Source organism: Poecilia reticulata, linkage group LG21 (assembly GCF_000633615.1).
Source record: "Poecilia reticulata strain Guanapo linkage group LG21, Guppy_female_1.0+MT, whole genome shotgun sequence".
Lineage (NCBI taxonomy): Eukaryota > Metazoa > Chordata > Actinopteri > Cyprinodontiformes > Poeciliidae > Poecilia > Poecilia reticulata.
Window position 1 is genome coordinate 14,257,950 of NC_024351.1, and position 23,879 is coordinate 14,281,828.

Below are 23,879 nucleotides of genomic sequence, written 5' to 3' on the forward strand. Positions count from 1 at the left end.
TATTACAGTTTTATTCTTTATTTTGATTCTTGACGTGAAATGTTAATAAAATACACATGAATTTTCTTTTTTGTAACTAAGACATTTTGTTGCACGATAAATGTTTTTAGTAATAAATAAAAAATAATCTAAGATTAGTCGTTTCCTACACATTACTGCTATATCCTAACGCCTTTTATTTTATCATTTCGCTAACTAATTTCAGGCATCAAAACCCGGAGTTTCAAGCAAAAAACCCGGTGAGGAAACGGCCTTTCGCTCTGTTCCACTTCAACTCAAAGACAAACACAGTCAGGTGGACAAATGTTGATTTAATTTCATTGTTGGATATTTCTGCTTGATTACCAGAGATTGTTCAGGCTGTCACTGCCACAGAGGCCCCCACAGCTTATCAGCTGACTCTGTCTCCAGGACAACTGATTGTGGTCAGAGCCAAAAACTCCACCGGGTGGTGGCTCGGGGAACTGCAGGTCAGACGTCACAGACTTGGATCCTATTTTTAAATATGACTGTGTATAAATATTTTTGTGTTTGTTAACCAAAAGACTTTTTCTAAATATCACATTTACCTCTGGTTGCTGCACAGTGAGTTTGGTGTGGCTAATTATCATAGTTTTCTTTTTTGTTTGTTTGTTTTTCTACTGTGTAACGAGCTCAGTCATTAATTTCATTGATAGCCAATGGTAGCTCAGTGTATGTTGCTGCTTTAATCATTATAAGTAAAAAGTAAAGAAAATAATAAATTAATAAATATTCTTTTTTTTTTAAATTGTGAAGACGTTTTTTGAAAAATTAAGTCATATTTTTCACCAAATTATTTTTTTTATATATTTTTATCTTTCACTATCAATATTTTGAGTTTTTTTTCTGACCAGGAACCCACACATATTTGGGATATACATTTTTGATTTCTTGTTCCTTTGAAATTGTAAAGAATTTCATTTTTCATTTAGAATCCAAAACAGATGAAGCTGTTGGAAGAAAAAAAACGGACTCCTGGTCTCTATTTTTCATACTTCCAGGCTCGGGGCAAAAAGAGACAGAAAGGCTGGTTTCACTCGTCCCACGTCAAGCTTCTGGGACCGTCCAGCACCAAGACCTGCCTCTCCCCTCTGCCAGGTGACTGCCACCACACTCTGCACCCAAAAGATGTGTTGCTGTGATGTGTTAGGAGTAAACGTTGAGTTTACTCCTAAATGCATGTGTCTGATATAACCTGCACTCGTCTCCCTCCTTGTAAGCTGACTCCTCGTTAACACGCCGTGTTTCTCCCTCCTGTGTATCCCAGTGTGCCAAGTTATCGCAATGTATGACTACGGTGCTGCTAATCAGGACGAGCTGAGCTTCTCCAAGGGTCAGCTCATCAACATCCTCGACAAGACCAACCCCGACTGGTGGAAAGGTGAAACCAACGGGGTCACGGGCCTGCTGCCCACCAATTACGTCAAGATGACAACAGAGTCAGACCCCAGCCAGCAGTGTAAGTAAAACTCATGCTTTTGTTATTTATTTATTTTTTTGCCTTTTGAACAAATAATTCTCGTGGGAAAAATGTTTCTTCTGTCGCAGCGTTTAAGAGAAAAAGCTGTAATTGACACCAGCAGCTGTGCGAGAGCTTCCTCTAATGAGAAAACAAAAGCTGCAAATACAGAGAAACACGTTGAAAGTTTTGCTTTCTTATCGGTTACCTTGGTTTGATCCAGGTACATTAAATTCCTCATCCTTACCAGAGCCTGGAGATGGTCATGGTAAGCCAGATTTTTTATTCCGTCGCAGAGGGAGTTGGTGTTCTCCGGCGCTTAAAAGGCCTGATCCCAGACATTTCTCGCCGATCGTTGCAGAAACTAATGAGTAATTTCAACCTTTGCAAGTAACAAATTTGGGAAAAAGGAGGAATCGGGCTTTTTAAGCTTATCCTGCTTCAAAGATCATTTAAAGGAATAATACAACATATTCATGATGAACTTTTTTGCCACGAGTCTCTTGAACTCTTTAAATTCATCGATCTCTGGGCAAAAAAGTTAAATGTAATTTCTATAATTTTAGATTCCTTGCAATTTACTATGACAATCAATCAAGAAGAAAAATCACAAAATCACTGATAACTTGCCACATTAATCATTTCGCTCACATTTCTGGAAATTTAATTGAAGCGGTGATTCCACTGGACATGCAGCTTTGATTTATGAATGCAGCACTTTCTACAAATATTCAAACTTCTTTACCTGGTTTTTTGGAGTTTTTTTGTTTTTTTTACATATATCTCAACACATTACAATCACAATTTGTAACATAATTTTACATCATCGGTCCAGACAAAGCAGTACCTAATTTTGAAACGGAAGGAAAATGAAGCGTGTCTTTGAAATTGTGTCCATTTCCTTCCAGCTCATAATGATGTACCACAAATAAGTAAAACACACAAGAAGGTCTTGGTTGTGACGTGACAAAATGAAGCAAACTCAATATTTTACCAAGATGCTGTGGCTGGGCTTAGGCATCTGTTTAATGAGCGGCGCGCGCTCGAATTAGTATTCATAGGACGTGTGTTTTTCGCCCACCGCAGCAGATTTCTTGTTAACAAGAGCGAACACAGTTGACATTTAATTAGGCTGAGCTCGTCAAAGCCACGCTCGCTAAAAACAATGAAATTTTCACTTTAATGAATGTCTTCCTGACGGACGCACACGCACCCCCCCCACACACACACACACACGCTCTGCGCTACGGCGCAGAAACGAGAGGCGATAAAAGATGGGCACGCACCAGCTCGTAATGATTAGTAACAACATTTACATTTCCAGAAATGCATTATTAATGCATGTGCATGTTAAGACTCATGCATTAATATTAAAACGATATTAACCGTCTGCTGTCTCTCTTCCCCTTTTTTTCCATCTCACTCATCTCCCCGCCTCCTCTACTTCATCCACTTTTTTTTCTCCTTCTGTAGGACAGTAGTGCTGGTTTTCCTCTCTTCTTCTTCTTCCTCCCCTCTTCCTCTGTCTTGCCCCTCCCTCCCTCCTTCCACCACCACCACCACCACCACCCCTGTCTGAGCGAATAGCCCTGAGGCAAAAGGGAACCCGGCAGCCAGCGAGAGCAGAACTGCCCAGCTCCTCACTTTCCTCTTGAATTATTTGGGACTGTGGTGCCCTCTGCTCCTCCTCTGTTACAATTCCTCTTTTGATTGTTTTGCTTCTTACTTTTTCCTGTTAGACTATTGATTTCTTGCCCTTCACTTTCTCCTGTTTCCCTCCACTAATTATGCAGGGTGAGTGTGAGGTGGAGGCAGCTCGACACAAGCAGGGGTGGAGGGAGTTTTGTACCTTTAGCACAGAAATATGGAAAGTCTAGTTTTAATTAAAAAAAACAGTTAGGCCCAAAATCACTAATGTACATGCCAAATTTTGATTCGTTGGGGATTTTTTTTTAAATTAGTGAACCATTTCGTTAATGACTCGGAATGATATAAATGAGTGGCAAATATATCTGATTATTTATTAATACATTTATTATTATATCTGTTGTTAAAAATGCAATACTTATAGATTCCTTTTCAAATCAAAAGCTCAAAAATAGTTTGCACCCAAAAGGACTTCAATAAAACAAATGTAAATGTAACAATACCTTACAGACTGTTAAAAGGGAAAGAGGAGAAAGTAAAAAATACTTCCGAAATATGATCATTTATGTCATTTTAGCCATAAACTTAAAGATCAGTTTCGAAAGTAACAATAAATCAAACTCTGTTATCCATGTGGGTCATTTTGGGCCGAACTCTAAAAGGATCTGGAAGAAATTAGCCGCAAGGTATTAAATATACTGCATAAGTAATTAGTTTTCTACACTAAGCTTGTATATTAGAGGTATAATAGAGGTATAATTCTTGCACTAACACTAAACTTTGCTGAACTGGACCAATGAGAAGATTCACTGTTGTTCAAACCGCCTCCTCGCTGCCACATTGCAACTTCTTGAATGGTATTTTTAAGACTCAGTTCTTAGGCGCTCTTATTTGCATTACTGCTTCATAGTAGTTTCAATTTCAAGTACTCAACTGTGATATCACCAGCAAAAAAAAAAAGAGAGAGAAAAAAAACATAAGCGTACAAAGCAACATCGTAGACACTGAAAGGACAGCGCTTGCCTTTCAGTGTAAGTTTTGCCAAGTTTGAACCTCAGAGACTTGAGCTATCAGCTGAGTCTTCCGCGGCTCTTTTTGCTTCATTTCTTCTGCTACTTTTTTTTTTTTTTTTTTTTTTTTCATCTACCCCTATGCAATCATCAGGAGAGGGCTCTCCGATGTGAGAGGTGCTTTAATTTAACGCAGTCTTCTTGGTAGCACCCTTTTTAGCGTCGCTTCGTATGTTGTGTTCGTTCGTGCGCTGCAGCTACAACGTGCCTCACTCAGCGCGGCAGCTGTAAATACAACATTAAAGGACTGATAATAAAAGAGGATTTTGACACGTGTGTTTGTGGAGCGTTTTTATGTGCTTTGCTGTGTGCCGTCCACCTCTTATGCTTGTGTGAATCTGTGTGTATTTGCACGTGCATGCGTTTGCGTGTGTGTGTGAAACAGGGTGTGCAGACCTGATCACGTTGGACACAATGACTCCTCAGGAAAGGAAGAGACAGGGTTATATTCATGAGCTCTTCCACACTGAGGAGACGTATGTGGATGATCTGGAGCTGGTCCTAGAGGTACAAAACAAATGTTTTTTTTTTGTTTGTTTGTTTTTTTAGACTAATTGAATTTCTTGATCTACAATGGGTTAATTGACTTTTTGGACTGTTGACGGGTGCTCAGGTATTCCACAAGCCCATGTCCGAGTCAGGTCGCCTGACAGAAGCCGAGATGGCAACGATCTTTGTCAACTGGAGGGAGTTGATAATGTGCAACACCAGATTGCTCAAGTAGGTACCACGTGTCACAGTCTAACGCAGCCTTATGAAAGTATTTGTAGCCCTCGAAGTCTTCCGTTGTGGTGGAGTCTCACACAAAATTCCCAGAGGTTCGAGTAGGTCACGTGGAAAGATGTGACAAAACTTCCAAGCGGCACAAACACATTTTTGCGAGGTGCCGGCGTGTTGAAGAACAGAATCTGCAAAACGTGTAAAGCATCCTCACCATTTGTGTGCTCCAGTGCTCTGCGTGAACGCAAGCAAACGGGAGGAGAGAACATGCCGGTTCAGCTGATCGGAGACCTGCTGGCTTCGGAGCTCGCTCACATGCAGCCGTACGTTTGCTTCTGCTCCTCCCAGCTCAACGCTGCCGCTCTCCTGCAGGCCAAAACCCACAGCCAGCCTGAGTTCAAAGATTTCCTCAAGGTACAAATGACGAGCATTCGATTCACAGGGGCAAATGTTTTTTTGTTTTTTTTCATGATATCTATTTTTTCTAATATTTTCCCTCCTTTTTGAGCAGAAGGTTGCCACAAACTACCGCTGCAAAGGAATGCCACTGTCCAGCTTCCTGCTGAAGCCCATGCAGAGGCTCACCCGCTACCCTCTGCTCATAAAGAATGTACATTCATCACATCCTGTTTATCGCCATCTCTCTCCTTTCTCCTTCACTTCCTGTGGTAACCTTGCGCCTTGTTGTCTTCCCGTCGCTCAGATCCTTGAGCACACTCCAGACGGCCACGAGGACCGCGAGCCGCTCCGAGAAGCCCTGGAGCGAGCCGAGGAGCTGTGCTCTCAGGTCAACGAGGCGGTCAGAGAAAAGGAGAATGCTGACCGTCTGGAGTGGATACAGAACCACATTCAGTGTGAGGGTCCTATAGAGGTAAGCCCACTCAAACGTGGCAGATGCGTGTCTTTGTCGAGCCAGTGCTTAAAGGGGGCAACGAGCTAATGTTTTTCGGTGTCTGGAAAAACCTCACATTTGACGTGCACCGCGCCGTTACCTAGCAACCCGAGCGAAGCCCAGCCCCATCACCTAGCAAGCCAAGCGGAGCTCCAGCACATTTGGTCAGCTGGTTTTACTCATGTGTACACTGTACAATGGCTGCTGGAAAAGACAAATGTTATATTGTTGACTTCCCATTCAAAAAACCCCTTGCTGCTTTGTTGTTGGTGTGCAGGAAGTCCCACTTTTGCTTTTCAAGATGTATAGTTGTACAATTGCACATCTGTTTGCAGCCGTTTTCACGTGCGAGTGTAAAACATTGAGTTGAGGGGTGTGGTCACCCGCAGTTTATTTGAATTTAAAGGGACAAGCGACCTTGAAGCAACTAGAAATGGAAAGAACTGAGCAGACTAAAATCTCATTATCTGAGAAGGATTTTGTGCAAAACATGTAATGACCAAGTTTTGTAGAGCCCGTAGACCCATCCTAACTTGTTCAAGAGAGCATAATAGGTCACCTATAAGCTTCTCTCCATCTGTATTGCAGCACCTGGTCTTCAGCTCTTTGACCAACTGCCTCGGGCCCCGCAAGCTGCTCCACAGTGGTCGGCTGTTCAAAACCAAAAGCAGCAGAGAGCTTTGGTCTTTCCTCTTCAATGATTTCCTCCTCCTCACACACAGCGCCAAGCCCTTCTCCTCCTCAGGATCAGAAAAACTGTTCAGCCCCAAAACCAACATACAGCTAAAGATCTACAAGACGGTACGCCTTGCAGGGAAGGCCTCTGAAGAGGGAGGGTTTTTCTCGTTGTTGTTGTTTTACACATTGTGTGTCTTCCCAGCCGCTGTTTCTCAATGAGGTTTTGGTAAAAATGCCGGCGGACCCGTCCAGCGATGAGCCGCTCTTTCACGTCTCGCACATTGACCGCGTCTACACCCTGAAAACGGAGACTTTAAGCGAGAGGTACTCATGAGCGGATTCTGCTCTGCAAAGCACTGTGACCCGCAGTAATGACGATACCGTGGGTTTTAACACGTCTTCTTTGTTTTGGTAGGACAGCGTGGGTCCAGAAAATTAAAGCAGCCTCTGAACATTTCATAGAAACAGAGAAGAAAAAGAGAGAGAAGGCATACCAAGGTTAAACACATACTATCGGTCGCATTTGCAATCTGTCTGAATGCTCAACTCGAGTGGGATTCTTGCAGAAGCATTCACAATTTTAAGAGATATTAGGAGTGTTGTGTGAATGAAGACTAGATCGAAGTTTTACTGACTTGAACACAACAAGGCAACAAGTTCTTGAAGACTTTTGTCAGATTCTGTTCCAACACAGTCTCAGGTTTTGCAAAGTCTGCCTTTAATGCACATGTAAAATCTATAATTCCTTAAATGACATTTTAACTAAACGGTTAAATCTGTTTACAGACCTCATAAGCAAATACCATCCTGACTGAAAAAAAAGACTGAAAGTTACTGAGTTCTGAGAAAATCCAATATAAAGACATGAATTAAAATATTAAAAAAATACACAAAGATTAAATTCCTTTACTAGAGTTTTTTGTAATGGACATATATAGCTTTTACTCCAAACTCTTCAAACTCTAAGCCTGAATTGCTTGATATAAGAACCTGCTTTAACACGTTCTACACAATGAGCAAAATGTGTCCTTTGTTTACGCCAATCCTTTTCTATTCCTTTCAGCACGCTCCTTAAAGTCTAGTGGAATAGGTCGCTTGCTGGTGACGGTCATAGAAGCTCAGGAGCTGAAGGCCTGCAAGCCCAACGGTGAGACAGAAACAACAGAAGGCAAATCAGTTTCCGTCGATTAATAATCAACGTCAAAAGAAGCTGAAATCGACCTCCCTCTTTAGGTAAGAGCAATCCATACTGTGAGCTGACCATGGGGGCTCAGTGCTACACGTCGCGGCCGGTCTTGGACACGCTGAACCCAAAGTGGAACTTCAATTGTCAGTTCTTCATCAAAGACATCTACCAGGACGTCCTGAGCATCACTGTGTTCGAGAAAGACCAATTCTCACCCGACGGTCAGTGATGTGTGATAACACAAGATGTGTCGGCCTTCAGTCGTTTTCTAGTTAAAGGAGCAGCTAACTGCTAAGTTAGCGGTACTTTCTAGAGAGAACACAAACTTGAAAGCAGCAATAATTAAACTTTTGTCTTAGATATGTAAATACTTCCTTTAATTGTATCCTGGAATAATTAAAGATTTCTCAAAATGGAAAAATTAAATTATTAAAAAAAAATAAAAAATGGAAGCCATAAAATATGATGTTGTCCAAATCTAAAGTTTATGTATGTGTTGTCTTGACTGGATTTTGCTATTGTACAAACTGTCAATTATAGCTGGTAAATGTGATTTAGATTAATAAACTCTTATTGTTTGATCTCAGCCGAATAATAGATTATTGGTCTGTGAGTGGATGTACTTACGTATTTGAAACTGTATGTTTAATTATGGTTATTTTAAAGCTTACGCCAAAAATAAATGCGGCACATTTAATTTTATTTGTACAAAAGTAATACTGTAAAGTAATTCTGGCTCAAAAAACAAATAGGAAGTCATTTAAACCGTAGTATTACCTTAACATTAACAATTACATTTAAAAGAGATGTGCAGGTGATTCTGGATGAGTCTCAAACTCATCCAGATCATTTTTATGTGTTACTGTTTTCGTCTTTTCGCCAATTTTGTTCTAAACCAAAATGAATCAAACATCCACCCTGCTAGCCTCAAATATTCACAATCAGCTGAGATTTAGAAGCAGCTGATGACGATGAAGTCTGAAGCCGCTCACTGACGTGACAGATGTCTTTCTCTTCAGATTTCCTGGGTCGCGCCGAGGTTCCTGTGGCGACTATAAAGAAAGACATGGAGAGTAAAGGAGCGGCAACCCGTCGCCTGCTCCTGCACGAAGTCCCAACTGGAGAAGTGTCGGTCAAACTGGACCTCCAGCTGTACGAGGCAACCAAATGAGCCCCGTTGGATATCTGACATTTGGATTATTGACAGAGGAGATTTATGTGCTGAAAGTGCCTGTCTGGTGTAAACTATTCAGCTAAATAGTCTGGGTTCTGCTGTCCTTGCTGTGTTTTTCATTAGCAATCAAGACGTTTTATAACCGATTCCGGTCTTAAATGTAGCAAAAAAAAAAAAAATTGCCAATATTTTCTTATTCACAGTGAAATCAAAATCTAAAAACAAAATGCTTTTGAATAAAACCGTATAGTTTTGCTAAATGGGTAAATTTTTGCAACTAAATATATTAACCAATATATTTGAGTTGAGTAGGGCTATTTTATCACCAGCAGAAGAGACGAAATGTCACAAGCATCACTGCCAAATATACATGTAGTTGCACAGTTCCTTCCATGTCGATATGCAGTGCACACAACTTCAACTTGTAATCCTGAACACAACAGAATTTCATCTGAAAATATGCCAATAAATATGCAAAGTAGAATAAATGAAACAGTTTTTGTCCCTTTCACTGTTGCCAAGTAGTTCAGTTATTTGACTCTTGAAGACCTCGGAGGTAGCTTCAAATGAAAGTTTACGTGACGGTTGGCAACGCAAGTAGGTTTTATTTGGGTGCCGTCCCCGGTAAGGGTGAGTTTAGATGCGGTAGACATCTTGGTTGGAAACATTCACAAACCAGAAAACCAGGCAGCTTCTTCGATTTCCTTGACTCCATCCTTTTCTGGAGCACTGATGAATGCAAGAAACAGTTGAGTCTATAAGGCCTGAAGACGCCTGTTAGCCTGAGAGATCAGAGAGTTGGCACAAGAGCAGTCAGTCTGAGGTGGCTCCAACGTTTTACTGGAGACGGGTTTAGATCCTACAGCAAAAGGGGGGGTGAAACATGCAACGTAATAATGCATAACATGATTATTCCTTCTTTTTTTTTTTACTAGGTTTTCTAATCCATCTTATTTAAACTAGCAACTGACTACAGCTCATGTTACCTGCTTGACCAGCGGTGATTAGTCTCTTTTCTCTTAGTTTTCTTTTTAATTGAAGACTTAATTGGCGCATCTCCTTTGAGCCTGATGTTCTTATCTATGGATGGAGGAGAGAATGTAAATGTCGCATCACTGCGTGTTTAAGTCTCTTTATGTCGTTGATGACAGAAGGATGTTTTAGTGATCACCACACTTGAGTTCACCTTAAAGGCAGCTAGTGAAAAACTGAGGATCCTCACCATAGATTGACAGTGTAGGAGGTAATGACTGTGCATGATTTGGTGTCTCATGGCGTCCATGAAGTAGCAGGAGGCCGTATGTTTCTCCACTCCGGTCTGGATGGGAAACCACACATGTTCAGTCCAGCGCTTGTGTTTGAGCTCCCTCTTCCTGAGCTCTTCTGTGTTTGTCTGAGTCAGGAAAGACTCTATCTCCTACAAAAACAAACAAACAAACAAACAAAAAAAACAGGGAGATTTCAGCCAGAATGAGAGGAGCAGGTGAATAGTATGCAACCATGTCAGATCCCTCCAACTCTTTGTATGTTTTGTTGTATTAAAAACACAAGCTTCTCTGTATTTGGGTGCAATCTGTGTGATGCATCAAAACGAAGTAGGACGTTTGTCATGAACAAGGAAAACGATGCATGCCTTTACCAACTTTTTTGACACCTTAACCCTGAAAAAATGCCGATGTAAAAACGGAACGCAGGCATTCCGCTGCTTGTTAAGATGCAATCTGTAAAGTGTGTTATGTATTTGTATTCAGGCCCCTGGTCCAATTAAAATGTAGAACCCCTTTCTGTGCAACTACAGCACAGAAAGTGATATAGTTGTGCCTTGACCAGCTTGGGGCATCTTAAGACTGAAATCGTAGACCATTCTTCTTTACAAGACAGCTCAGACTCAGACTGGTTGAATGAAAAGTGTTTATGGACATTTCTGAGTCTTGAATCTGAGATTTATGCTCATTTAACTCTTAGACTTTTTTTTTTTTTTTTGCCAAATATTTTTGAAAACCATGTTTCACTTTTTTTTTTCCAATTCACAATTATGTGTTGGTCTGGAAATGTCAGTTCAAACGAAACATTTTCAAGGCATCGTACGCCATGCCTTACCTTCATGATCCCATTGTCTCGGTTCGATAAAGGCTGAAGTAATTCTTGTACTTCCTCGTTCTCCGCTTTTATCTTGGCCTAAGCAGCAACACAAGAAGTGAGAAAACACACAGGCTTTTTATGTGTACAGGAACGGTAAGCTGGTATGAATGTAGTACCTGCAGTTGCCTGAAGGAGGGATGACAGAGCTGATCCTGTTTAAAGCCGTGCCTTGACCCGCAAAAAGACGGGACCAGATTCCATGTTCCCGGTTTGATACACACCGGACTGCTCTTTGCCCTCACTCGCGGCTGAGCTATACTCCAACCCCGTCCTGTGGTTCCTTTCACAGCAGCCATGTGGTCCTGAAACATGATTTGTATGAATTAGGTAGCCTGTCAGTGCTTTCAAATAAAGGGATCAGTTAAATATCCGGATACTTTCAGTTGTTTATAAGCAGAACCTAGTCAGTGGCTTACAGGTAAAGCGGTTTGCTACCACATCCAGTTTAAAGATGCAAAATAGAGGAATGAAAAATAGGCATCGTTAAACATAAATCCATCACTGAATGAGTGCCACCCAGATCTCACAGAACATGGAACATAATCACTCAGGGGAGAGCTGGAGTCAGCACAACAGGTACAGCCCATCACAGCCTGGAAACATGATCTGCTTACTGTTGCTATGCAAATACTGCCAATTGAACATGAATGTTATTTCACAGAATTCATGCAGTTTTGAATATAAGTGTATAAGGACAGTGTGTTTCTTCCTGTAGTCCAACATAAGTTGAAGCATCCCTCAGAAACCTAAGATCTTTTTTTTTATTCATTTAGCTGCTCATCTAGAATACCCCCCTCACCCCCCACCCACACACACACACACACACACACACACAGCCTCCCTGACATTCGCAGACTGGTGATAAATTATTAGTTGAGTTTACAGGCTTGCACTCTTAGTTAGAGCAGTGGAAAATGAGCATCAAAGTACATGAAATACTACGCTACATTATAGTGGGTAGTGCAGTGAGACTATACATATTCAGAAAGTTAAAGTATGATTGCAGAACCTTCAACTTTCAGCATCATCATTTTGAAATGTAGAAATTGCCTTGGAATCTTTTTCTGCTATTTGCTGAAAAACTTGAAGGTTCTGTGATATTTTTGCTTAATAATCTCACTACACTTTCCACTTTTTAGATTGCTGCAATTTAAAAAACCTACTTTTCTGCATAACATATTTAGGGTTTCCACCCTAAATATGGAAATTAATTCTGCTTCATATCACGATGGACAAGGGAAAATAATATATCTTACTTATCCTAAAAAATAAAAATAAAACTGATGTTAAGTTTTGACTAAACAAAAGAACAATGCAATTTAGGTATTTAATAAAATAATTTCAATTAACTGGTTTGAAATATTTTCCGAGGTAAATTGAGTTGAGTTCAAGTTTTTAACCACATGGTATTTCAAAATGGTTGCACTCTCATTTTTATTTGCTAATACTGTTGAACTTCAATGCCAGTGACTGATACCAAAATGAACACAAAATGCTGTCCATAAAAACGACTCATCGAAAAGTAGTTAAAGGTCAATTTTAGAGTTTCATTTGTTCAGGAAGCGCACTTGCCACTCACAATATGGCGAACGTTACGCCCTACCGTTTCAACTAGCAATCAAGTGTTCCTCCTCTTCGTCTTTTGTCGCAGAATTAAACCTAAATATTCTCACACATCCTAGAGCTTATGGGTTTCTAACTATTCCAAGAGAGCAGACTTTAACTTGCATAGGAAGGAGGAGGGAGCCAAGCTTCTCTTCAGCCTCCAAGTGTCCTACCAACCTGAGGCTTTCCGTTACCATGACGACCGCGGAACGCACCGAAACGGCTTTGAATTTGAACGTCTCAGTCTGGTTGGGCCTTATTGGAATATGTTTGTGGATAATAACTGGACCTGTTTACATAAAGCGTCCGTGTTTAGGCACGTACAATTATAAATGTACAATTATAAATAAATTGTACATTTATTTATATAGGCTTCCTTATAAACCAGGTGTGAATACTTTGCAGTGCAGCTGGAAAGAGAACCTGAACAGAGGAGTTGAGGGAAAATTACCAATGACATGAAATGACATGAGACTTAAATAGAACCAGGACCTTCAAAGATACTTTACAATGAAATTAGCCATTCCCATTCACACACACATTCACACACTGATTGCTGGATTGTAGGCACCGCGCAGCTGCCCTGGGCCAGATTGTAAATAGAGAAATACACACGAAGGGTATGGAGGACCAAAACTGACATAATTAAAAACAAAAGCAGAAATTTGTATTGTTTGTTGTTCCTTTTCCTTACACCCTCCATATAAGGGAACTGCAGAAAAACACCAAAGACTAATGATATAATGAGAATCTAAACCAAAACTCTGGGAACACAAAAAACTAAGCTCTTCAACACAAAGAAAGGAACGAAGATCAACAATCTAAAATAAACCAAATACAAAACCAATAGCAGTCCGCATCATTTCATAGTGATTGTGTCTAGGCTGAAACACCTATATTGCAACACTATTTTTGAGAAACTAAACTTCTTGTTTTTACTAGTTGTATGCATACGATAATCATTCAAATAAATGATGTATAATAAATCTGAAATGATTCCTCTTTTGAAGAAAATTACTGAAGAATATAATTTTTCAAATAATCCAGCAAATTTATGCCATTCAATTTTTTTTCAGCAGGGTTGCCGTTTCCCTTAAGCAAAGGCATTCACAATACACTTTTAGAAATGCCTTTTTAATATATCATCCCCCAATTTTAGTTTCTTAACAAAAATAAATAACATCCCATTGCCGAAAATATTGAAAGAGATTAAGAGGAAAATTTTTGACTATGTGACTGAGTTAATGCATGGTTTGTTCTTAATGAACGGTTTGTTCTTAGACGAGCTTCACAAACATGTGACGTGACAACAGTTAATTTCTTTACATGAGCTCTTAACGTAGTTCCACTGAATCAATTTATCAGCAAGTTAAGCTGATAAATTGATGTTGATGTTTATCATTTTGAGATGATCATACCAGCCTGTCTCCACATAAATAAAAAGACTGACTCAAATTTGTCAGTACTTTTTAATGAGATTTATTGAAAGGATATGCCTGCACAGCCTGGGAACCGAACTGAACTCAAGAGGTCACCTTCAAGACATCAACATTAATACTCTAACACCGAACCTGGGGTCCTGGACATTCAAATGTGCAAGGATACTTTTTATTTAGCTACAAAAGCAGATCATTTTACATTAAAAGAATGGAGACAACAAGGATAGAACTCATGCTTGAAGCTTCTTCAGAGCTGCAGGCCTCAAAAGCAGGCAGTCGAGACAGCCTGCAGGAGGTCTAAGGTCTTAATGCTAAGGAGTTCTTATTAGGTGACCATTTGGACACCTTCAGAGAAAGCGCCTGTGACATGTTTGGGTATTAACTGCGCACAGACAGGCGGGGCAGGGCTTGGCCAGGTCACAGCATATCTTTTCACCTCTTTCTTACTTTCTTTTTTGTTGGTGGATCCGGGACGGGACAGGGGGGAGGCCACATGGACTGGTGGACTTGGTTGGCAGCGAGTATCGCCCTACTCTGGATAGTCTGCTTCATAGACGGTAGGTGGAAGCCGTTGGTAGACATCCGAGAGTTTTACTTACTTAGATATGTGGCGAGGCTGCTGCCGTAAAGTCAAACTTTACTTTGGTTGCAGTTACCGTTGGTGTTAGAAGGTAAAACAAAGAAATTAATCTTATAAATGGGGTTTATTGTGATTAAATCAACTTCAGCGACCATCTGATCCAGAGCTGACAAGCAGTGGATCTGTGCTTCCTCTTTATGTGACTAGAATAGGTGAACAAGAACACGTCATCACATTTTAAAGTTTTAAAATGTTAGTTATTAGCCAAGTAAAAAAACAAAAAAACACCCTTGTTGGAAAAAACCTCAAAATTTGTGAATTCTTTTAAGTTTGTAATATTGGTCGTTTTGTTCTGCGTGGGTTTGTCTGAGCAGCCTTTAATCCAGGAGCACACACTGTTTGTAATGGTTTGTGACACTAGTCACAGAGTTAAATTAGTCTCCAGCTGACCCGGCTCCCGTCTTATCTCCAGGTAACACCGTGCTTGAGCTGCGGCTGCTCTTCCATGCTCTCACCAAAGCTGCTTGCCACCTGTACCTGGCCCTGCTCCCGCTGCGCAGGGCCGCCACCCACTTCGCCGACTGCGCTCGGTATCTGCTCAGTCATGCCCAGCAGAGTCCGTCCCTCCAGCACGGATACCTTCACCAGGGCCAGCAGCAGCAGCAGCCGCTGGCCAAGAAGGGCACGCTGCACTTCCTGGAGGGCCTGTGCGTAGTGTGCGAGACGGTGCCCAACCTGATGGGCGCGGCGCTCAGCGTGGGCGCCGCCTTCTGCCACATGCTGCAGGGGGGCTTTTACATCCTGGCCGCGACGCTGCGCACCATCCAGATCAACCTCTTCTCCCAGATGAACGGCGAGAAGGAGAGGTGGGACAAGGAGCGGGTCAGGGCCAAGGAGAGCGAGAAAAAGCTGAATTGCAAAGTGCTGGAGTACATCTCGGTGTTCTGTCAGGACCCCGTCAGCGCTTTACGCATCAAGGTGGACGTGCCACCTGTGTACAGATAAGCTTTTGTCTGCTTAAGTGGCCTTCTCTGAACTGGTCACGGGGTTAAAGGTACACTTGATGGGTTTGATCCGATAGGAGGGACACCTTTGACCACTGGCTTTAACTTACTGTTGAAGTCAACCATCTTACTTGGTTATGGAAGAGGACCACTACCTATGGTGCGTTTTGTTATACCCGTTTCGATTTTGTTGAAATGAAAATAAATCTCTCAAACAAAAGTCAAAGTTGAGATCTCTATAAAAATACTCAATGTTCACTTTAAATCTAGATTGTTGCTTGCAGAACGTCATCTCATGGGCTTTTCAGTTGGTTTTGGAAGTTATTTAATGAAGATTAAATCCAGTTTAAGAGCCTCTGGAAAGTCGCCGCTCACCCATAATTTATAAAAACGCGAACTTGCACAAGATTTATCAACCTCAACCTCAATTCACACAAAGCAGAATTTGACAGTAGAAAAGTTCATTGTCAAGTAACTAAAAGCACAATGAAACATTCAACTCAATAAGACCTCTACAGTGACTGGCTTAATTAATCCGGTTTATTTTTAAAGTGCCCTGTTTTTCATTCACAGTCAAACAATGAATCCAACACATACATTTAAGAAAATTAAAGAATAATAGAGAATACTGGTTAAAATATCCTTAATTCCTTGTTAAAATAATTGGGATATATTTGTGTCAGTTTTATAAATATTTATCAGACCAAAAAAAAAAAAAAACTAGCATTTTCACACATCTTTACATTCACTAAGCTTTACTATTAAAATATATGTTCTCTGACAATTTGGCATGGTGAAAAAAATTAGAGTAAAAACATGGGCCTTTTAAATCACAATAAAAAGACTAACATTAATTAAACATGACATGATTAATAAATATGAAAAACTGATGTATTCATTCCAATGTTTTCATTGACTTACTATCCCCATTTTGTGTTTAAGCAGCAATTGTTCAGTTACAGTGGTAGAGAGTTTAGTTTTACACTTCTGGCATTAGCAGGGAGGTATAAAAATATGTAGAGGCCACAGAAGAGCAGAACTCAGCCGAAATTATCACTGATTTCTGATCATTACAGAAATCGGTGATAAGAATGGATCAGTTCCAGCTGAGACTACAGTCTGGCATCAGGTGCAGCCTGGACAATCTGCAGAGGGATTCTTCCAGCTGCAGCAAGAAAAAAAAACAAAAAACACCCAGAAGATGTCAGGGTGTAGTTTGGTGGTGTGACCGTGAAGGCAATAATGTAAAAAAAAAAGAAAAAAAAAAAAAAGAAAAAAGGCTTTTACTACGCTTACCAAGCATGTCTCCAGTTCTTCTCACTGCTGACTTGTTCACTTTATATTCATTATTCTCAGATCTGCAATCAGGCAAGAATAAAAACTTGAGTAACTGCTGTAATAAAGCAATTTCTGAACCAGCAAATAAAATAAGTTTAAATGAAATAAAACATATTTTCAGGGCCTGATCTCATTAACTCACATCGTTATCTTAGTGACGGCCCCCAGCCTCCGCAGCGATGACAAAACGTTTTTCTGCATGTCCGATGAGAGGGCTTCGTAGGTGTGGAGTTCCCCTAAAAAAAAAAAAAAAAATGTAAAATTAAACTGATTTGTAAGCAGCTGGAGGGCAGTTGTCATTTTTATGGACTTTTTTTTATTTTGTAGTTTTACCTGAGACAATGAGTTTTGTAGCCAGAGTTCGCACACCAGACAGGAAGTCTTTCTCTCTGAATACACAGTCTCTCTCCTCACAGAGGAATCTGAACATCAGCTACTCATAAAAAAACAAAACAAACAACAACAAAAAAACACAGATCCTCAGGCATTTTGGCTGCTGACCATGATCACTTCAACATAACATTCTACTTAAAAAAAAAAAAAAAAAGAATTTGGGATATATGAGACAAACATAAATAATCAAAATGAACAGAAAAAAAAACTGAAGTATATCACTGTGTGCATTTAACCTGTGTGTTTCACTTTTTGAATTGATTTAACTAATAAGCAACACAGATTATAAAGGGCACCTGATACGACTCTATGAAGGGTTTCAGCAGCTCCTGCAGGAAAGACAACACCTCCGGCCCCGTGTCTGAATCCGTCACTTCCCACTGACCGACATGGACTGCTTTACATTTGTGTAGTAGAGAGCATGCCTCTTCAAAGTCCTACATATTGGGGGGAAAAAAAAGTGCTCAAAAAAAAAAAAAAAAAAAAAGAATAGCAAACACTAAAATAACCAGTGTTTGATACAACATTTGTGGAAATCTTTGGAGTTTTTCCTCCCCCATCAACTGACTTTCTGTCATTTAATAAAAATGTTGAGTTTAATAACAAGCATTTTAATTTACAGAATAATTAACACCTGAGCTGACAACGAGGGGATTTACCTGAGAAGATTGGCCAGGAATGAAAACAAATTCGTTGGAGAAAAGTTCTTGCAGGAAGCAGAAGCATGTGAGGAGCTCATCTGTGAACAGAACAATGAGCTATTTACACGAGTTACTATAAGAAGTAAACGATGCCACGTCTTTTCAACCTCCCCACCTTTCTTTGTGCTTTTTGTGATGCTCATGGCCAAAGCAAGCAGCGCAGGACGCACAAAAACATGCAGGCACTGATTCCTGTATGAAGCCAGCATCAGCAACGCAGCCGCCGTCCTCATCATGTCTTCCTCTATCGAGTGTTTCCGCTCAAGCTCATCGTTTCGCGTCAAGTAGACACGTCCCGCTTTACGGTAAACAACAGATCGATGGAGAGCCATGGTGGAAGACATCACATCTGAATCTGGGACTTTTTCTGCAAAAAATAAAAAAAAAGAAAGAAAAAAGAAAGTGTAACCTGCATGTCATAATAAGTTACTTTGGTCATTCATGTCACTGGATGTGTGCATGCTGGACACTTGTAAAAAAAAAAAAAAAAAAAAAAAAAAGGACAGATTAGGTATTGCACTCTTAGCATTAGTCCTAAATCACTACAAGTGCTTTAATCCACTGAATATGCTCTAAGGGAGCGTGAGCACTTGTGCCAACTCACATTCATCTAATCTGTCTGATCTACTTCAGACCAGATCAAGGAACCCGTCTGTCCTGAAAGTGTTCCACCATCACATGCCAAAACAAATGCCACCTACTGGCCATCGAAGGAAAACGCAAGTCAAAAAGCCTACAAATGCATTTACCGCAAGTAACATGTACATAAAAGGCAATAAAATTTGCAGAATATATGTGGAAAAAGCATCTTAGACCCACCAGGCCAGTTAAGATGAGCCCTAAAATCCAGTGCCAGCTTCCTGAGCCAGAGGGTTTGCTCTGTGAGCTGGTGAAACAGCAGACCCTCTTCTGTTAAGACTGCAGTAGGAACCTGGAGCAAGACGCAGGCCATCAGAGACCAGGGGCTGGTCAGAGCGCCCTCCTCCTGGAGCCGTACGATCATATGAGCCAGCCAGCTCCCGCAGGCTTGGGCCTCTGCATTGGGTTTCTGAGGAAGATCCCTGAACAATGGGAACAGAGCTGGATCAGACAAATCATCATATTTGACTACAGCCAATTTAAAACTTAAAATGACTACAGTTTTTCAGCTACTATAGTATACCAATGTTTTTTGTTTTGTTTTTTTTACCCCAGTTTCTTGGACATTCAGGTGGTTTATACAGTATATGTTTAAACGTTACATTACAAGAGAACCCATTTGTTGTGTCTGAGCTCTAAATTTAAAAACATACACAGGTCAGGCAGGAGAATCCGTAAACTATTGTCGTAATTACGAACAAAAACAATTGCAAAGAGGCTGCAGAAAAGGTCATTTCTAGTGTGACCCAGTAAAAGACCAGTCCTACATCCAGTCCTGGTAATAAATAGTAGGAAGGCATAAAAATTTATGTTTTCCTTCTAATCTGACTGAAACTAACCTATTTTGTGCAAAGATTTCAATCATTTTTAAGTCTCTGGGTAAAAGACTTAAAGCCACAATTGCAGCCTAATAACTCAGAGGAAATAAACAGAGTAAATAGGACGCCTTCAAACTTTCAATTACAAACCCAGTACTATTGTCTTTACGCCACAAAAATTATGCAGTATTTTGTTTTGGTCTGTTAAATACAATTTATTTAAATCTTTTTTTTTTTTTATGAAGTAGCAAAACAAATATGCAAAATATGTATTTTTTGTTTAAAAATCTGTTGATACTGCAGGTCACTAGTGAACTACATGTGCTCAGCAGGTGATTTTCTCTACCTAGGTGTAAGGTTGTACTGGCAGCGATTTATCTTGCCCTCACACAGCCGTCGGACAGACAAGGGACGGCCAAAGTTCACGTGCATGCAGCCGTAATTCTCTTGCAGAACTCTGCTGGCCTTCAGTAGACCCTGCAGAGAGAATGAGTCCAATCGTAAGAAAAGGGAAAAAACTGCAGATACGTGCAGTGTGCATCATCTCAGACCAGATCTAATGATAGTTGCCGACAGACAAGCTGGTGTTATATTCACCCTATGAATCTGTGTTTATAAATGGTGATCTTCTGCAAATCTACTGTAGGAATTTAAAGAAAATACATTCCGAGAGCTGAATTGATTTATAAAAATAGCACAGGTCATACCGCGGTGCTTTCTCTGGGTTTGGGGACACCCAGGAGCTCGTGTGCGAGCAGCGACTCCTCCAGCACCCGGTCGTAGCTTATACTGATGGGCAGCAAGGTGACGTCGTACACCTCGCCTTTAAAGAATGGCTCCAGGATCATGTTCATCATACCTGCAGACATTTCCGGATACCATAATGCATTTGGAACCAAAAAAATCCAATAAAAAAAAAAAAAAAAAGAAAAAAAAGAAAAGAAAAGAAAAAATATTAAGACGTCGACAGATGTGAGCTCACCTAACTTCGGTGGGAGGGACTTCAGCGTTCGACTCCGCAGACCTTCCACGAAAAACTCCAGAGGGGCAAATCCTTTCTACAGAAGACATTTCAAAATATTAGTTTGCCTCTTTTAGCGGATAACATGAAAAACTGAAATGTGAATACGGTATAAACTTATTGTAAACAGTTCCAAACATGGGCTTCTCCCTTGTGGGTAAATCTTAGTTATAGCTCGAAGATGTCCATGTTGGAGCAGGAACTTCTGTCTTGGTTTACTCTCCAAGTTCAGGGTAATGCAAAACAGGCTTCAATCGGGACAGCAGTTTTCCAGAAGTCTCCATTTTATAGCCTAACTTGAATAGAGAGTGGAAACCGGATTGTTCTTGAACATCCTAACTAATGTTCTTTTTTTCATGAGGAGGGCGGTTTGGGACAGACAGCTGAAACCTGGAGAAAAATCTGGTGTTCCACAGGAAAATTATTCTTAAAGGAGGCCAAGATTAAGCCTCTGGAACCTCATGTCAACTTAAAAAATGTCGGTGTATGTTTAAGGCCCAATTGGCATTAAAAAAAGACAAGAAAACAAACTAGTTTAACAAAGCGCTACCTGTCTGCTTTATCGTCACATCTATTTTTGAACGGAACTGTAGTTAAAGCAGCTTGACATTACATCATCCGCCAAATCATCATATGCCTTACTCTGACAATTGTTCGAACGTATTCCGACAGCACAGCCCAGTAGAGTTTGTCAGAGCCAATGGCACGTCGAATAAAGAAAGCCCCCGACCGACGCAGTATCTCTCCTACAATCTTCATCCCTGCTAGAGCTTTAAGGAGGAAAAAAAAAAGACAAAAGGGAACAGGATAAGAAAACGGAGAGACTGCTTGTCGGAATCATTTCTGACTGTTCCAATTACAATGGAGCGGTCCAAACTGAATAGATACTTGCGAATTCCAGCAGCAATTACAGGCACTGGGATGTCGTAGTTGAACAAGATGTAGGAGACGACCAGGAAATCAATGTAACTCCTGTGATTGGGCATCAGGATGACGGGGCACTCTTGAGTGGCTTGTTGAAGCTGCAAAAAGGAAAAGAAATACAAGAAGAAAAAAAACATATTGTCTGATATTGCAACTGATGAGTATAGTGTGAGTGAACCAGAAAAATTGGTATTCGGCGTATTAATCCCATCTCATTCTCACCACTTGGAGTCCTTCCATGTTGACGTAAATGGCACTGAAGATTCTCTTGAACACCTTTCTGACCGCGAATCCCAACAGCCTGATGAACCTCAGCTGCAAGTTTTGAGACATTTCCCACATAATCCCGCATGCTTCGTCTCTCACTTCCTCCACGGATGACCCCGTCTCCAAAGCAACCTACACGGGAAAAGAAGGGTTGAAGTCAGACTGCTTCCTGATGTTGCTGCAACGTCCCTCTTCACGCGTTTTTTTTTTCGGATTGCTCAATCGCACCTCTTTTATGACGTAGCGAAGATACTGAGACTCCAGCACGGCTTGGTTGAGTTCATCAGAGGAGCAGGCGGGCGCTCCTTTATACGGTGGAGGACTAAAGGTCCTGAAGGCAAACCTCAAGTCACTGCAGTACCTCTTGTCCTCCAGGATGTCTACAAATTCCTCTTCATCTTGCAGACGGACTTTATCCAAGACTCTATACTGGAGGAGAGAATAATGTTTGTGTTAAAATGATTTACTTTTAACAACCGTAACACAACATTATGATCATATTTAAAATACGTACGAGGCAAAAAGAGCTTGTAGAAAACATATGGATTTGGTTATTACAGAAAAGTTGAGTGGAAGGAACAAATATACAAACAATACAATAAAACTCAACAATATGAGGATGAAAGAGTGCTAAATAGATGGTGTAAGTTGCATAGAGATGGGCTTTAATTGTATTTCTTGTAGTATACCACTTCTGATCAAGACACTGTCAGAAGTGTCTTACCTAGGCTAATGAGGAAAAGGACTGCTGTTCACTGATCCAAATTCCTCTTTACAGAGGCAAGAATGCGTTGCGCTAAATTCAGAAATCAAGGTGAAAAGAGTTTGGAGAAACGGTGGAGAGGCACAGGATCCAAACTGCTTGACGTACAGTGTGAAGCTTCCTCTATCAGTGATGGCTTGGGGGTCATCTGATGGTGTTAGTTCACTGCGTTTTATTAACTCTAAAGTCCACGAAGATGTCGATAAGTTCATTTCCAGCAGGACTTGGCACCTGCCTTTGTTGGCAAAAGTATCAATGCCTGGTTTAATCACTATGGGAACACTGCTTGATTGGCCAGCAAACAGTGAAACTGAATTTCAATTTAGGCCATAATCATCAAAATGAATTAAACCAAATCGGCATCGCACCACTCTATGATGACTAAGATCACTGCTTTTTTGAATGGAGCTACTGAAATTAATTTTCTTATAGTTCAAATAACTGAGGATATAACTACCTCGCTGTGCTCCATGATGTATTTTGGTGGACAATCAGAAATGAGAAAGTCGCTTGCACCGTTTTATTTTCGCCTGATGCTATAGGTTTTTCTAAGTTTACTTTTATGACATTATAACACTTATAAAAATCGTTTTTGTAGGGCAATGTGTTGCAATAAAGCATTTGAGAAAATAATTAGCACAGCTTTAGGATTATTAGGCGGAGGGACAGGTGGGGGGTAAACTGAACCTTTCCTTGGTGTTAATAAAGCATTAAGGTTGTCGAGGAAACCCAGAAGGTTTGTCAGTTCTGTACTATGACCCAAATAGCTGCCTATTAAGCAACAAGTGGCGTGCTTAGAAACACTGAGCAACTTCAAGTGGGCCAAAGTTTGAGCAGCTTAAGTCGACCCCGTTCTGCACTATTAACAGCTTATTTGTTTTCGCGGCTTTAACCATTACTTTTGCTCTCTTCAGAAATACAAGTTCGTGTAAACATAACAGTAAAACGCCGAAGGCTAGCGTAGCGGCTGAATACAAGAGCATATTAATGCCATACTAATGAGGTATCTTACCGTGTTTGCCATTATTTACAAAAATCCGTCCTTCCCTGCTGCTGTGGGCTATCCTTTTATGACTTTCGGTTTTTGTCTCTTTATAACTTCACACAAAACAGCAAGTACCTTGCAGCTGCAGCAACATGAGCCGCAAGCCAATAGAGTTACTGAATTTCGGAAACTCCTCCCCGGCCGCTTGAAACCAGCAGCTCTTTATTTGCCCTGGAAAAACCTGAGGGAGTTGTAGTTCCAGTAATTGTCCACAAGATGGAGGTGTTTCTCTTAATCACAGTATAATCTTCTTTTACCCCAATGGTGATTAACTTTAGCTGTAATTGGGCTAGACTAGAGAAACCATGGAAAGTCACCTATCCATCACAGGCCAACAAACCCAGAGGACAAAT

At 40.6% G+C, this 23,879-nt stretch overlaps 3 protein-coding genes across 9 annotated transcripts in view; 1 reads left to right on the forward strand and 2 right to left on the reverse strand.

Annotated features, from left to right (window-relative positions):
- The window catches only part of itsn2a (intersectin 2a), a 32,857-nt gene extending 23,517 nt beyond the window's left edge, over nucleotides 1-9,340 (forward strand). For 4 of the 7 annotated variants that reach the window (XM_008398003.2, XM_008398011.2, XM_008398006.2 and 1 more), the window contains 16 exons: nucleotides 206-239; nucleotides 349-470; nucleotides 1,023-1,119; nucleotides 1,289-1,480; nucleotides 1,704-1,748; nucleotides 4,583-4,704; nucleotides 4,811-4,917; nucleotides 5,148-5,331; nucleotides 5,429-5,527; nucleotides 5,621-5,788; nucleotides 6,398-6,610; nucleotides 6,690-6,811; nucleotides 6,903-6,985; nucleotides 7,551-7,634; nucleotides 7,721-7,894; nucleotides 8,693-9,340. In XM_008398003.2, coding sequence (XP_008396225.1) covers nucleotides 206-239; nucleotides 349-470; nucleotides 1,023-1,119; nucleotides 1,289-1,480; nucleotides 1,704-1,748; nucleotides 4,583-4,704; nucleotides 4,811-4,917; nucleotides 5,148-5,331; nucleotides 5,429-5,527; nucleotides 5,621-5,788; nucleotides 6,398-6,610; nucleotides 6,690-6,811; nucleotides 6,903-6,985; nucleotides 7,551-7,634; nucleotides 7,721-7,894; nucleotides 8,693-8,844 — 1,998 coding nt within the window. In that variant the 3' untranslated portion in view covers nucleotides 8,845-9,340. The remainder of the gene's footprint in view (nucleotides 1-205; nucleotides 240-348; nucleotides 471-1,022; nucleotides 1,120-1,288; nucleotides 1,481-1,703; nucleotides 1,749-4,582; nucleotides 4,705-4,810; nucleotides 4,918-5,147; nucleotides 5,332-5,428; nucleotides 5,528-5,620; nucleotides 5,789-6,397; nucleotides 6,611-6,689; nucleotides 6,812-6,902; nucleotides 6,986-7,550; nucleotides 7,635-7,720; nucleotides 7,895-8,692) is intronic. The other 3 variants (XM_008398004.2, XM_008398007.2, XM_008398009.2) reach the window with 1 other exon arrangement.
- Nucleotides 9,341-9,431: 91 nt separating this feature from the next.
- On the reverse strand, nucleotides 9,432-12,811 carry fam228a (family with sequence similarity 228 member A). Its single transcript, XM_008398012.2, has 6 exons — nucleotides 12,593-12,811; nucleotides 11,106-11,291; nucleotides 10,948-11,025; nucleotides 10,070-10,264; nucleotides 9,834-9,927; nucleotides 9,432-9,706 (listed from the first exon to the last, which is right to left on the reverse strand). Exons 2-6 carry the CDS (start codon nucleotides 11,283-11,285, stop codon nucleotides 9,603-9,605), a joined length of 651 nt encoding a protein of 216 aa, XP_008396234.1. The 5' UTR covers nucleotides 11,286-11,291; nucleotides 12,593-12,811; the 3' UTR covers nucleotides 9,432-9,602.
- A 3,332-nt stretch (nucleotides 12,812-16,143) lies between these two features.
- On the reverse strand, nucleotides 16,144-23,647 carry gnpat2 (glyceronephosphate O-acyltransferase 2). Its single transcript, XM_008398013.2, has 16 exons — nucleotides 23,494-23,647; nucleotides 21,947-22,147; nucleotides 21,674-21,850; nucleotides 21,420-21,549; nucleotides 21,170-21,297; nucleotides 20,489-20,564; nucleotides 20,214-20,365; nucleotides 19,853-19,983; nucleotides 18,869-19,110; nucleotides 18,165-18,416; nucleotides 18,008-18,087; nucleotides 17,645-17,785; nucleotides 17,289-17,388; nucleotides 17,098-17,191; nucleotides 16,914-16,975; nucleotides 16,144-16,782 (listed from the first exon to the last, which is right to left on the reverse strand). The coding sequence occupies exons 1-16, from the start codon at nucleotides 23,503-23,505 to the stop codon at nucleotides 16,730-16,732; spliced, it is 2,031 nt and encodes a 676-aa protein (XP_008396235.1). The 5' UTR covers nucleotides 23,506-23,647; the 3' UTR covers nucleotides 16,144-16,729.
- Between the last annotated feature and the right edge of the window lie 232 nt (nucleotides 23,648-23,879).

Excerpts from the sequence above, each read along its gene's own strand:
- gnpat2 (XM_008398013.2), bottom strand. Across the intron at positions 20,366-20,488 it reads GTCCCTCCCACCGAAGTTAG|GTATGATGAACATGATCCTG; the intron begins GTGAGCTCACAT and ends AAATGTCTGCAG. Across the intron at positions 16,783-16,913 it reads AAGAACTGGAGACATGCTTG|CTGGAAGAATCCCTCTGCAG; the intron begins GTAAGCGTAGTA and ends TTCTTGCTGCAG.
- fam228a (XM_008398012.2), bottom strand. The coding sequence starts at position 11,285 with ATGGCTGCTGTGAAAGGAACCACAGGACGGGGTTGGAGTATAGCTCAG. Across the intron at positions 10,265-10,947 it reads GAGACAATGGGATCATGAAG|GAGATAGAGTCTTTCCTGAC; the intron begins GTAAGGCATGGC and ends TTGTTTTTGTAG. Across the intron at positions 9,928-10,069 it reads TCCTACACTGTCAATCTATG|ATAAGAACATCAGGCTCAAA; the intron begins GTGAGGATCCTC and ends CTCCATCCATAG.